This window comes from Perca fluviatilis, chromosome 15 (assembly GCF_010015445.1).
Source record: "Perca fluviatilis chromosome 15, GENO_Pfluv_1.0, whole genome shotgun sequence".
Taxonomy (NCBI): domain Eukaryota; kingdom Metazoa; phylum Chordata; class Actinopteri; order Perciformes; family Percidae; genus Perca; species Perca fluviatilis.
The window spans coordinates 17,998,115-18,012,168 of NC_053126.1; the positions used below are offsets into that span (position 1 = coordinate 17,998,115).

The 14,054-nt window shown below is 38.9% G+C and overlaps 1 protein-coding gene across 3 annotated transcripts in view; it reads right to left on the minus strand.

Moving 5' to 3' along the window:
* Nucleotides 1-28: 28 nt before the first annotated feature.
* Nucleotides 29-14,054, minus strand: part of tmem184a (transmembrane protein 184a) — a 21,116-nt gene continuing 7,090 nt past the window's right edge. For all 3 annotated transcript variants that reach the window (XM_039824200.1, XM_039824197.1, XM_039824199.1), the window contains exons 5-9: nt 11,049-11,124; nt 7,560-7,651; nt 6,124-6,293; nt 5,842-6,039; nt 29-1,606 (exon numbers count right to left, since the gene is read on the minus strand). In XM_039824200.1, the coding sequence (XP_039680134.1) occupies nt 1,377-1,606; nt 5,842-6,039; nt 6,124-6,293; nt 7,560-7,651; nt 11,049-11,124 (766 nt within the window). In that variant the 3' untranslated portion in view covers nt 29-1,376. The remainder of the gene's footprint in view (nt 1,607-5,841; nt 6,040-6,123; nt 6,294-7,559; nt 7,652-11,048; nt 11,125-14,054) is intronic.

Sequence of the window (14,054 nt, forward strand, 5' to 3'; positions counted from 1 at the left end):
CCTCAATGAGAAGTGCAGATTCACTCAGTTCAAGTTACACAAGTAAAAACAATTGTTTAATTTTGTACGAGTGCCACACAGGACTAAGACACACAATTCAACCATTTCTTATATTTTCACATATTTGTACCCAACTGTACATTCATGTCTGCTTTCCCAGAAAGACAGCTATAATTGGCACAAGAGGGTATTGAAATTAAAACTTATGACTTAATATAGGGTACAGAATTGGTCTCCAATAACTAACGTACTTAGAAAGCTTAACTAGGTCTCTCCTATGTCACATAAACACAAATAACATTTCTAGAGAAAAACAAAGTGGGAGAAGAAACTACAAAGTCTCTTAAAGCACAGATTTGTTTGAGTTTCTCTTTTCCCCCCCACACAGAATTTGGTTTGGTCCGACTATGCCTGAACTACACACATTAAACAGATACAAATTTCATAATCCAAAGAGTTTCTTTACACAAATACATCATATTAAACACTACAATTTATACCCATCAAATTATGTGCATAATCTGTGGTACATGAAATTATAACATACATTGTGATGTGAAAACATCAAACATAGGCTCTTCAAAAAGCATATATAATAGTGTAGAAATTGCAAAAAGACTAATTGTTAGCATCGGTTGAACAGCTGTCTAGTTGCACTGCATGCTGGGAAAAATGACAATAATACAACTCCCACTTTGTCCATGCTACGGTATATACAAAAGCATTGCGAAGTGCAATAGTCTGCAGTGTAAAAGTCCCTGCTCCAAAACGAATGTCTGAACAAATCTTTCCATTTGTCAGAGGAATGCTCAGCAAATACTTTTATACAAGCCGATGCAAGAGACGGTCCATTAAGTGTCATTCCCAGCCATCGCTGGCTTCCCCATTTCCCTCCTGGAGTTCCATAATAATCATCTCCTCTTTGAAACGGACATGAATCAGAGGGAATGCACTTCAGACGGCCAGAGAGCGAGCACTGATATAACTAACAAAACAGAATCAGGATCAGGGACACTGCTGAACATCCAGCTGCTTGAGTTAAAGAAAATGCATAGCTCCAGATGTCTCCCGATACAGTGAAGGTGACTTCCATGTCATTTCTTGTGATTATTACTGCTGAGATGAAGACAGATCAGTTATCTGGTCATTGAACTATCACTTTTATAAAACTACTATTAATTCATCCTCCTCTTGGTGCTTAAATTATTCATTAAAATAGGACAAAAGCAAGCAGTCCATCATAAATACTGGGATAATGAAAGTTAAACACCTGGATTCAATCCAGCTCTGTGCAATATGTGATACAGCTGTTTCCCCAGGGAGTTAGAGATAGGGGTGGCAAGGACACAAACACCTGGATCTTGCTGTAAACATGCCTAGAACTCATCATCAGAGGTAATCAGCATGATTTTGTCAGACTTGCGGGAGCTCTTGTTGCCAGTGGCCACTTTTCCGTTGGTACTGGGCTGGACCACCTCCTGTGTGGACTGCTGAGTGTATTGCTGGTAGGCTGGGGAAAAGTTGTGGATGGCATCCTGTACCATGTCTCCTGGGTTTATGGTCTCTTTCAGACCACTGGAGATGCTGTGCATAGGAGGGATGTTTTCTGTAGGAACAACATAGGAACAAAGACATTAAGAGATGAACGATGACACAATCACGCATGAGACTTCAATGTTACAGATTCAAAAAAATAGTTTGACACCAACGTCCTGGAATCTCCTCTGGTTGCCTGGCAACTGCTTGCCGCCAAAGAATAGACTAGCAAATATCTCCTGTAAAACTTTTAATTGTTGTTTTTTTTTAAACAAATTAAACAAATGAGACAATGTGTCAATTGGTGAGTTTTAGAGGTGCAGAAAAGTGTGGATTTTGTTATCTTTAAAAAATATGTCAGGCTAGCCGTTTCCAGTCTTTATGCTAAGCTAACTGGCTGCTGGATCCAGCAGCTACATATTTTTGTAGAGCTGTGAGCATGGTAACTTATTTATCATCTAATTTAACCTTCATCAAGAAAGCATATTTCCCAAAATGTTTATCTACCATTTCATTAAATCCCTTAACAAAAAGTGATCAATCTGAGCATCTAAATTCAAATGTGTATGTGTGTCACTGAACTACTAGATTGTCTTGCTCCTGGCTGTATGTGGTGTATTTGGCCTTCTGACTTTTCTGAAAATATGAGCTACTATATGAGAGCTGCATTCATTAGGTGGCCTGGTATTTGAAATTCGTACGGGAGGCGACTCAAAGTTTTATGGGGTTGAACGGTAAACGTTGGTGCAAAAAACATGAATCAATCTCTTTCTTGCTCGCTCCCGAGGGGAACTAGATAGAGGGTGGTTCTTGTGCATACTATGAAATAGAATCCTGCTCCACTGCACACTTTCATTATGTTTGTACAGTGGACATGCAAGTTAACTGAGAAGATAAAACCTCATGTTTATGCTTCATTTGGCTGAACGTCAATGCCGTTTGTATTATGCACTCAGCGCTTCATTAGACACGGCTTTCTCACTCTCTAAACACCCTAATTAAGCCTTAAAGTTGATCTCCTACATAGGAGATATTAGCTCCTATGTAGGACACACCGTCTTGTACGTAGGAGATAATATCTTGTACTTAAGTACATAAAAAAATAAATCACTAAATTATATTATACTAATAGATTGTCTTTTTTTTAAAGGCTGATTATAAATGGTACACGAATACAACTAGTTCACGAACACCTGATGGTGCCATTGATGGTTCCATCTCGACTGTTAGGGGGGATTTGGATTTGGTTACTACAGGGCAGTTAGGCACAGTCTGCTGAGTTTCTACTTACTGCCTGCCTGTTCCACAGGGCTGAAGCAGAGGAACGTTAAAAAGGTGTGGCAATCTCTGCAATCACACACGTCAACACCTTAGGGTGGGTGTGCAGCAGCAGTGTTAATGTTCGGGCCAAAAAAGTTCAGTTGTAGGAGTGGACCTCTCTTTGACCCTCAACAAATCTACCCTGATCAAGAAGGCTCACCAGCGTCTCTTCTTTCTGAGGAGACTCAAGAAGGTCCACCTGTCTCCTCAGATCCTGGTGAACTTCGACCGCTGCACCATCGAAAGAATATTCTTCACCAACTGTGTCACAGTTTGGTATGGCAACTGCTCTGCCAATGACCGGAAAGCACTGCAGAGGGTGGTGAAAACTGCCCAACGCATAACCGGTTCCTCACTCCCCTCCATCGAGGCCATCCAGGGCAAGCGATGCTTGCGTAAGGCGCGCAGCATCATCACAGACTGTTCCCACCCCAACCACAGACTGTTCACCCCACTCCCCTCAGGGAGACGTTTCAGGTCTCTCCGCACCCAAACCAGCAGGTTCAGAGGAAGCTTCTTTCCTGCGGCTGTCACCCTACAGAACTCTAGCTCTGCATCCCGGTGACAATTAACCTACTATGTGCCCCAACCCCCCGGACAATTTGCACTACCCTATCCCAAACATAATGTTCTATTTATTTACAAATGTACATACTGTAATTAAACCTATACATAGCCATATTCTACTGCTCTTCATACTATTCATCCTGCACACTTATTCTTACTACTCTTATGTTACCACACTGCGCATAGCTGTACATACTGTACACATCTGTCTATATGGTTCATTCAGAATATCCATATTTATTGTGTTTTTCTTAGTATGGCACTGCTGGACATCTTTCGATTTTGAAGGGAAATAAGCTTAAGGGGTTCTTCATCTGCTGCACTAAGTTTCCTTGGTCGACCACTGTGTCTACGATCCTCAACATTCCCTGACTTTTTGCAAGTGCACCTATAAGAATTTATGCTTTTTTGAAGGCAAAGGGTAGTAACACCAAATATTGATGTGATTTAGATGTTTTTTTGGTCGCTCACTTTGCATTTTGTAAATTGATAAAAATGAACAATCTTTTATATTTTTGAAAGCATTCTTAGTTTACACATTTTTTTTCCCACACCTGCCTAAGACTTTTGCGCAGTACTGTATGTCATGCGCATATGCAACAAAAGGGGAGGCCGACAATAACTATCGGCTTATAATTAGCATTAGCATTGCTAGGGTTAGCCAACTCCTTCACCACTAACGGAGCGAGCTGGAAAAAGCAATCTTTTCCCAAACCCCGTGAGGAGGAGGGGCACAACATCATAGCCACCAACAGAACTCAGCAAATATTGTTCTTGCTCTGGCTTTAACTTCTGGATATTTGGCAGTCTTGCCACAACTTACTTAATGGCTTCAGTCGCATCTTTCTAGCACATGTCCTCAATGTCATTGTTCTCAGCCACTCCCTCTGTTCGCTGATTGGACCGCCACATATTTGGCCGGAGAAAACCCAAGAATATACCGCAAACCCAAAATTGAGCGGAAGTACGTAGGAGGGCGGAGCCAGGCTAATGCACCACCTGTCTATACTTCAGCTGTCAAACATGTTGGAGCAACATCATTATTATACTTCAACTGGACAGCAAGATGAATAATTGATTTCCTTTCATATGGGCAGAATAATGATTAATTTCATCCCATTTCCATCTTGATAAAAAAAAAAAAAAAAATGTCATATCAAGTTGATACAGAAGTGTTTCAGTTTTCATCATCACTTCTGCATGTTAAGCAGCTCATTGGAAAAGAGGTTTTCCTATAGCAGGAAAAAAATGGCATGATTGATATCGGCACAAAAGGGTTTTCCCATGGCTTCCATTTGTCTTTTACTTGCAAGCAGCACTAACGTCAAAGAGGTGCGCCTCCCTCCCTGCAAACTACTGCTAGTTACTAGTTACTCTCTTCCTCTACATTGTTTTTCCTCTGAGCCACGAGTAATAATGTGTGCCCTTCGGCCGATGAAAGCATAGATAGTAAAACGTATGGACAAAACGATGCCGTAGATTTCCACAGAGACCAGTGAAGTCTATTAGAAGCACTTTTTCGGTGATGGCTGAGCGTTACTGCACAGTCTCAAACTGAGCTTGACGACGTAGATGTGACGTGAGCAACCTGTCTGAAAGTTGTAAGTCTTCTGGTAGCTGTGCGTAGGTATACGTAAGGAGATAACATAGGCACAGGCTAATTATTGCTAACTAAAATGCTAGTTAACATTAGTAATTAAACTTAAACAGCTAATGTAAGTCAAAACTGCCTGCGAGTTTCTCCTGCCCTATACGGCAATTTGTCTACAATGCCACAGAAAGTCACGTGGTTATGACAATCATTAGCCTATTTTTACGTTTTTTTATTTTTAACGTCTGCTACGGAGATATAACGTGAGATACAAGGTAATGGAGCCTTTTATACATTGTCGTGTTTATTTAGAAATAAACAATGGACAAAGAGTCTTTAAACGCAGATGTAAAGTTATTCGCTGTCAAAGTGATGCCAAAAATGAATGGCAGTTAATGGAATGCTAACGGCGGGTGATGGCTTGTTAGCATCAAAATGTCTCCACAGGAGGTATGCTTTGCGGATGCTCCCTTACCCCCTTGGATTAAAGCCCTTGCTGAAATCTAACCTGACTTAGTGTGTCATTGATCATGACAGCATTACATTAAATTCAAGTATACATTTGTAAATATGTAGACATTCCAGCTTGTGTATCAGTTAAAATAGAGGGATTAAATGTGAAATCTAACTTTAAAAGTCAGTCTGACCAAAATGAAAACTGACTGGCTGCAAACAGCATGGAGCAATGCAATTACAGTTACTGCAAACACTTTCAAGCCTGCGACAGTCCTTATTCTATGGTGGAGAATGGCAATAATCCTCGGAACATGTCAACATATTTTCAAGGGGAAGGCAAGCGTTAATGATGTACAGACTACAGCACTCACCGGGTACTTCATTTTTTTTCTCCTGGTAAACAGTGCAGGTGAAGGCATATCGGAGGGCTATAGCAGCAAAGAACATTTCGATGCAGATGATAAAGTTCTGCCAGCCTGCTGCCACGGTTCCGGCGCCGACCTCTTGTCCATCTATGAAGAGTGCATTGGGTAAGACGCCGCAGCGCTCCAGGATGGCGAGGACCATTCCTACAAAGCAGCAACATTTTCATCAGCAATTTCTACTTTTTATGTACTGGTTTTGATACAGAAAAAGTATAGGGGTTAACGTACCTTGCCAGAAGGATAAGAAGATGACAGATTTGATTGTGAGGAATTTTAGCACGGGTTCATACGGTCTGAGCAGGTCACTTGTTGCAAAGAAGAAGAGGAAGAGAGCGTAGAGAGCCAGGCTGACTGAGAAGTTGTAGATGATTGTGATATATAGGTATCCTCCATTTATGCTGCACAGAAACAGTAGGAAAAGCCCCATCATTACAAATTTGGTAAATTTACAACCATGACATTTTTCCATCTGTGCTCATATGACAAGCCTGCAACACCAACTTCCCTACATTTTTTGACAGCGACACTTTATCTAGGTTTTGAATCCATTTATTACTTTGGGCTGAATGAAAAAGACTGGCAGCTTACGTACATGTTTTAATATCAAGATGAATTTGATAAACAGGCAACCTTATAGACTACAAGACTTTATTTCATTGTCAGACTGCCTTTCTACCCTCTTTGCATTCTAGAGAGCCTCTGAGGCCTCAGCTTGACTACACTAATTACTTCCATCCAGTATACAGTGCATGGTTGGCTGAAATTTCATCTGTATATCTTCATCTTGCTACAGCGCTTAAAGAAAGACATGAAAAAAAAAGATGTCTGCCAGCTAATTTAGCTGTTAAAGAATATGGGGAAATAAGCAGGAAGAATTTAATCATGTCTATCTTTTAGCTCAACATTAAGAGGGTAATGATTGAGGCTTATCAAAAACGTCTGTCTCAAGCCCTTGTTGAACTCTGTGCTTCTGAGTAGTTTAGAAAAAAAGCTTTGTCACAGCTGAATTTAAAGAAAGAGACACTGAGCTGAGAGGCAGAGAAGAGCATCTGTAAATAAGTCAGGAAGAGTTTATGTGCTGCCGATTTTATAGCTTTTGATTACACGCTAAAGACAATTTTATTGAATGTATTAACCTCTCCATATTCTGTTGAGACCCTTATATTCTCATCTGGTACGATTAGAAATACGCGAAAATTAAGTTAGTCTGTTTGCAATTCACCTGTCTTTGTATCACATCCAAAGAGAAAGTATGAAATGAAACAATTCATCTCCCATTATAACAAAGTGCTTCACTGAGTGCATCATACAATAAGAATTGAGTGTCTTCATTCCAGAACACTTATGTGGGGAAAACCTAAAGAAATATTTTATTTATTCCATATATCAAAAAAAACCTTGAATTATTCTTTGCAATACCAACAATACCCAAAAAAAAAAAAAGTCATTATGGCACACTCACAGGAAAGTTTGAACCCAGCACTTCCAGCCAGAAATGAAACCCATTACTTCTAAACATCTTCATGCCAACTGTGAGGAGGTGATAATTGTCCCCATTTGCAAAATATTTCCATGTGCACATAAACAGCAAACAAGTATCCTGGCAATGACATGGAATATACAGTATATGATACACCAAGAATGAAATGGAAAGAGCTGCTCACTTAAAATCTCCATCATGATATTTGCCAAAGGCCTGCAGGATGATGGTGATGACTGCCATGATGGGTTTGACAACACAGAACTGGAGAGTTGCCTGGAGAACACATTACAATTGACAATAAGACACCAAAACAAGCAAGGACACTATGAAGGAGGAGGATGATGAAGGACGTCAGAATCAGTTGTACATCTAATTACCTGAAAAAAAATAAAAAAAATAACAAAAACATCTGAAAATTCCATACTAAAACAAAGTGTTCATTAGCGCTTATGTGTTGACTAGTCCTAGAAAATGTCTGGCACAAAACCCTCATAAAAACAGCAAATAGTCCTTTTTAAACTTCAGTTTTTAGTAGAGCTGAAACAAACAAAATATAACCTGTTAATTAGGTGCTGGTAGGTGGAGCCAAGCTAGTTGCCCACTGTTTACAGTCTTTGTGCTAAGCTAAGCTAACTGGTGGTAGCCTGACATTTAGCGAGCAGACATGAGTGGTATCAATCTTCTCATTTAACTCCCAGCAAGGAAGCAAATAATATATTATATTTCCTAAAATGTCAAACTATTGACTTAAAATACCTTAATTAAAAAAAGGTCATAAAATGCATCCCTTGTTAAAGTTGTCTTTCCTTCAGTTCTAGAAAGTAAACCATCTGATGTCTCCATGCTGATGTGGATAGGGCCTGGCTGGATGGGGGATGTACACCTGCATGCAATATAAGACTGGAGGACAGGTGTCCTCGGTGTTGTGTACTGAAGCCTGAACCAACCAATTCGACAGAGGCTGCTCTAAACTCCCATCACCGTGTCGGCACTTGAAAGGCAACAGACCACGAGTGCTCAACTTTAATAGCCAGAGGGAGGCTTTTTAGAACGGCAAGAGTCGGGGGAGTTGGGCTTGACAAAATGACATCAATAATCATTTAGATTACGGATTTGCTTTGAGAGTGACAATCTGGCACTAGAAGAGGGATAGGGAAAGCATAGACTGTCAGTACTAAAAGCTTCAAAGTTTAGTTTTATTGAACTTTCAGCATTATCACAGGTTAATAAAGACAAATGTCATTAACACAATCCACGATCAACCACGGTTTCTGCTTCAAATTAAGTTATTAACTGCATCCATGCATACCGACTCTTTACAGACCTAGTAATACACTTATATTATATTACACTAATATTAAGCTACATGTGAGTGTCAGTGTACACTGCATGATACAAATTATTTAAGAAATAAGCTAAGAGGATATGTTCATTCTGCATACTTGTCAACGGATTGAATAACAGCTCTATTGCAAATTGGTGCATGAAAGAGTTATGTGAATTTAAGAGAAAGTGCACCTGTTTTATTCATTTTAAATCATTGACTTTTCCCATTTTTTTGTTAGCAACCTGCCAGCCTTTTCCATTACAATACTAAATAACGTCTCCTAGAGAACTCACAGCTTGAAATGACCTGAGGCATTTTCTTTGTTATAATTTGTACCACTTCAGAGTTCACTGGTGGCAACTATCGATAGAACTGCTTTTCCAATTTCTCCCGAGTCCTACTAAACAGCAAACCCCCTCTACTTTGTGTATTACAATACAGACAGTCAAAGGTAACCCTTCTTAATAGAACAGTTTAATTAAGATATCTTTGTATTGGACAACAAGACCGTTGTTTGTATGGTCATGTTGCCTTACACTCTTCTCCCAGCCTCTGTGCTGCGGTCCATGCTTACATCTTTAATTTCTGCAAGGAAACTCTCAAAGGCTTTAATAAAACCTCTGCCCGACATAAATACATTATTTTCGATTTTTATATCAACTGCTTATGTATTCTTGCCGCTGTTCTTACCTTTAGGGAAAAACAAATTAAAGAAAACACAACACCTGTACTAAATGATGAATGTAGAAAAGCCAGATGTATTAAGGGTCTTGTGCTGGTGTAAAGCCAGGTGTAGCATGAACGCAGCTGCAATGCACAGTCATCAGATGGCAGTCTATTTTCCCACATGGCCCTAAACAGCTCCTGGGGTCCACAGGATTCTACCTTTACCTAGTTTCAGGGAAATAAGACCCTAAATTGTCCTACAATATGATAGAGAGACTTAAACTCAAATGTCAGAACTGTTTGGGATGCAAGAGCAGCTTATCCTCTAACCTTATCTCTAAGAACCACAATTACTCTAGGCTGCTTTTCCATATCAGTGATTCAATTATTAACTCCTCTTCTTATCACACACTGAAGCTTCCCCAAAGATGTGCAAAGAATTTCAGTTTTTTTTTACCCCTTCCCCCAAAAACATGGATTAAGGCCTTTCACATCTTATGTTCTGCCAGGGTACTATGCGTTAGATTTTGTATTTGACTTTGATGAGCTGTTGCAGATAATTCACCTTGAAGTTTTCTCTCAGAGACAAACATGCTGGTGTTTTCTCCAAGTGACAACCCTATGTGATCAATATAATTGAGTGCTTTAGTAATCCAGTTAGAATAAATTAATATGTCCGACAGCAAGTTATCATTAATTTGGATCCAGTTAGTCACTCGCTTCTTGGGAGTTGACCTGCAAAACAGCATTTGATCATTTCTGAAGCGTTCAATATATTGATTTCTAAAAGTGTCTGTTCAATAAATGTTAATGATGCTGACCCATTTTAAAAGCAGAATACATTAGTGATAAGTCCTTGCTCTAGGCCGACACTTTCTCTGCACTGACACTCAGCAAAACAACAAAACTTGTGTTTTAACACATAATAATAATAATAATAATAATAATAATAATAATAATAATAATAATAATAATAAAGCAGAGTTAACAAAGTGATTTGACAGACAAAGCAAGGCAAAATAAGGATATCCAGTGGTCAATAAAACAGAGGTAAACAGTAAGGCCAAACAAGACAAAAAAAAAAAACATTGTTTAACACTCTTTTGAAAATTGACTTTGCCGATCTTAATTGTCCTCACAAAAAATATCCTTTATATGACAGATTCTTTTGAGATATGCCACCAGAGAAAACATGCAGTCTTCTTTTTAAAAACACCACACAAAGGATTCCAGTAAAGGCACATTGAGTGTTTATCACTTGCCGCTTATTTAAAAAAAAAAAGTTAATTTCCTCATGTATTTTGTTTTGAAGATATAACACTCAGCCTTAGGCTGGGAGCTTGTGCAGCATCCCAAGACACTCAGAGGGAGCGCTGGTCTGACAGCTCATATCATCACTCTGTGGTTATTATCAAGCTGCTTTCACCTGGCCTCAATTGCTTTTGTTTACCCCTTTTTTTCTTTTTCTTTTTTTTATCAGTGGATGCTATTCTCTGAAAAGCACACAGCCAATTATAACAGCTGTCATTTTTAAGCCGTCTGGAGATCTCGGTAGAATGGTAATTTACAGAGCAGTATCTTTTGTTGATGCATTCTTATTTTCAATGTTTGCAAATGTATTTCAGTGGTCAAAAGGAGCATCTCAAGAGCGGAGCTAAGGGAACGATTGAAGCTCACCTGTTTGCAGAACCTTAAAAAGCCGATGGAGTAGCTCATTCCACCAAGGCAGCAGGTACCATACAGACAACTTGACCTGTGTAGACAACCATCATATATTTAGCATCACATAACAGAAGCAAGTTAAAGTATGTATAGAGTGACATGTAAGATAGAAACACATGCACAATGTAATACAGCCATATAATACACTAGCTTGCTTAGCGTTTGTTGACATTAGAGCTTATAATGACATTTTTGGTTAATATATTAGTCAATTGACAGAACAATTTCCATTATCCATTAAATCGAGTAATTCTTCAACAAAAATGCCAGACATTTGCTTCTTCCAGCTTGTCCAGCTGGACAGAATATTTGCAGTTTTGTTCTCGGTTTTACTGTATGCAACTGTAAAATTAATATCTTTGGTTTTTGGACTGTTGGTTGGACAAAACAATTACATCACGTGGCATCACACTGGGTTTTGGGACACTGATGGCTATTTTATAAACAAAACAACTAATCGATCAATCAAGAAAATAGAAAGATCAGTTAATAATAAAAATAAATGTGTTTGCAGCCCTAGTTGACATTGCTGCTTTGGTTGGTTGTATGTTAACTAATTTCTATAGTACATGTTCTGTGGTGCTGTATTTGCATGCAATATAATGAAAGATGTTGCTAATATTGTTACCGTATTATTTACTTATATGTCGGAGTAAAAATGTATAAACAAAAAAAACTAATATATTGTATAGGGTTAGAAATAGTCAAAATTGGCACCGACAATTAAGAAAATGTTTTACAAATTGAGACTATATTGTTCATGCAAATCTGCCAACATGACAAAATTCCAATCGAGAGTTATTTAGAGCAATACAAAAACCAATCATGTAAACTTAAAAACAAGCTGCTTACACATATTGCGTGCAGTTATTAGGGGTGTGACAAGACACTCAACTCACAAGACGAGACGATACACGAGATTGGGTTTACAAGAACGAGATTTTAACACTATTTTAAAGAAAACTTCAATTGAAAAGTCACAAAATGAAAAACGAGCACTGTGAAAAGGTTTTTCCACAAACTCAAATGACTGAATTCTCTCCTTTATAACTACGCTATTCAGACCTAATAACTGCGGCGTTTCTACCAGGAATCCAAAATGCTGCCACACAAACAATAAGTTTTAGTAAATAAATAACATTTAGTCTGTGCTGAGATATTTGGGCACCAGCAATATCTTTGTTTACCTTAAAGCGCCCATATTATGCTCATTTTCAGGTTCATAACTGTATTTTAAGATTGTACCAGAATAGGTTTATATGGTTTAATTTTCAAAAAACACCATATTTTTGTTGTACTGCACAGCTCTCTCTCACTGCTGTAGATCCTCTTTTCACCTGGTTTCTGTTTTAGCTACAGAGTGAGACCTCTTTTCTTCTTCTGTACTATCTTTGATTGCACTCGCACATGCTCAGTAGCTCAGATGTAGAGCATGTCAGCTAGCTAACTCTAGAGACCGTATAAGAAAGGCTGTTTCTCCAACTTTGGTCAGTTACAAGGCAGGATTAGCTGGGAGACTTCTAAATGAGGGCACACATGTAAGTAGTTCTTTTGTAGATTATGGTGAACTTTTGTGTGTGTTGTAGCAGTGCTTTGCTATTGAGAACGACGTAGCATGCTAGCGTTAGCATTAGCGTTAGCATGCTAATGCTAACGGTTAGCATGCTAACGAGCTAACGGTTGTGGTTAGCCAGCTCATTTCGGACTGTGACGTCACAGTCCGAGCCGATTTTGAACAGCTCACTAGGAGACTGAAAGCAGGACACATTCAGAAACCGTATCTCACTCAAAACAGCATGGATGGATTTTTTTTTTAAATTTTTTTAATTGCTCTTTAATGTTGTAATGTAATGTTAAGAAAAGTAATTTAAATTGCCTGGTTGCTGAAATGTGTCACCAGGGCATAGAGAACACTATTGTGCCTGTCTGTCTCGGCATGTTAACTGCAGTGCGATTTCGCCATTATATTATATTGCAGCAAACGCTGTCTGCGTGAAGTTTTGAAAACTGTAACCACACTTGCGACCGCTTTACCAGCATTGCCGTGACTCAGTGACTTAAACAAGCTCCCGAGGCGACCTAGTCTCTCCATCTGCACTGCAGCTCTGCGCGTGTGTCAGAACTGAGCTTTAGGGGGTGGGGAGGCAAATGGAATAAATAAACTGGTGAGAACAACTGACTCTATACAACAGCTCACAATCAGGATGCTCTGTAGCTGCACAAGACTGGTGCTGCTGTTCAGAGCGCTTTGGTGCTTTTTATGCTCCCAACCATCAGACTTTACAAAGATTAGCAATATTTAATTACAGGCTTATGTGTACACATCTAGTTATTTTAATTTGCCTGTCTTTTTCTTGTTTGTAGACAGGGTACTGAAGCCCAAAACACTCAAACGCATCGTCATCACTTGCAAATGAGCATGGATATTCAGTCAAATTGAATGTGAATAACAAATTGGGATTTTCCTGCAGAGTGAAAGTCGTCCAAGTATTTGTTGCTCTCTGTGTTGATTCCCACAAAACCTGTGTGCATCTGAGTAATGCTTTATTTAAAGTAGTTTGCACTTTATTAATGGGAAAATGACATATTACACTGAATATGTACAATATTAATTAGAATAGGCTTGATGTGCCACTAAAATGCTGTGACCACTTTCTAACATGCTAACACAACTAGATTGTTAGTATAATGGCCTATTTACAAATTATGCGATCTAGTAATTATTCTGCCATGCTGCTGATTAAAATCATACTCAACTTGAACTTTAACCCATTACAATATTAACATCCACAATATTTGATGTCTATGGAAATCCTAAAAGGCCCGCCCCCCACAAGTAGTATTTTTTTTTTTTAAAAAAAATTTTTTTTTTTTTCCCTCCGCCCCCGTGGCTGGTGTTGAGCTATGCCATCATTTATCAGGGCTCAACATTAGTGTCTCCACTGTCTTAAGAACCTGGCA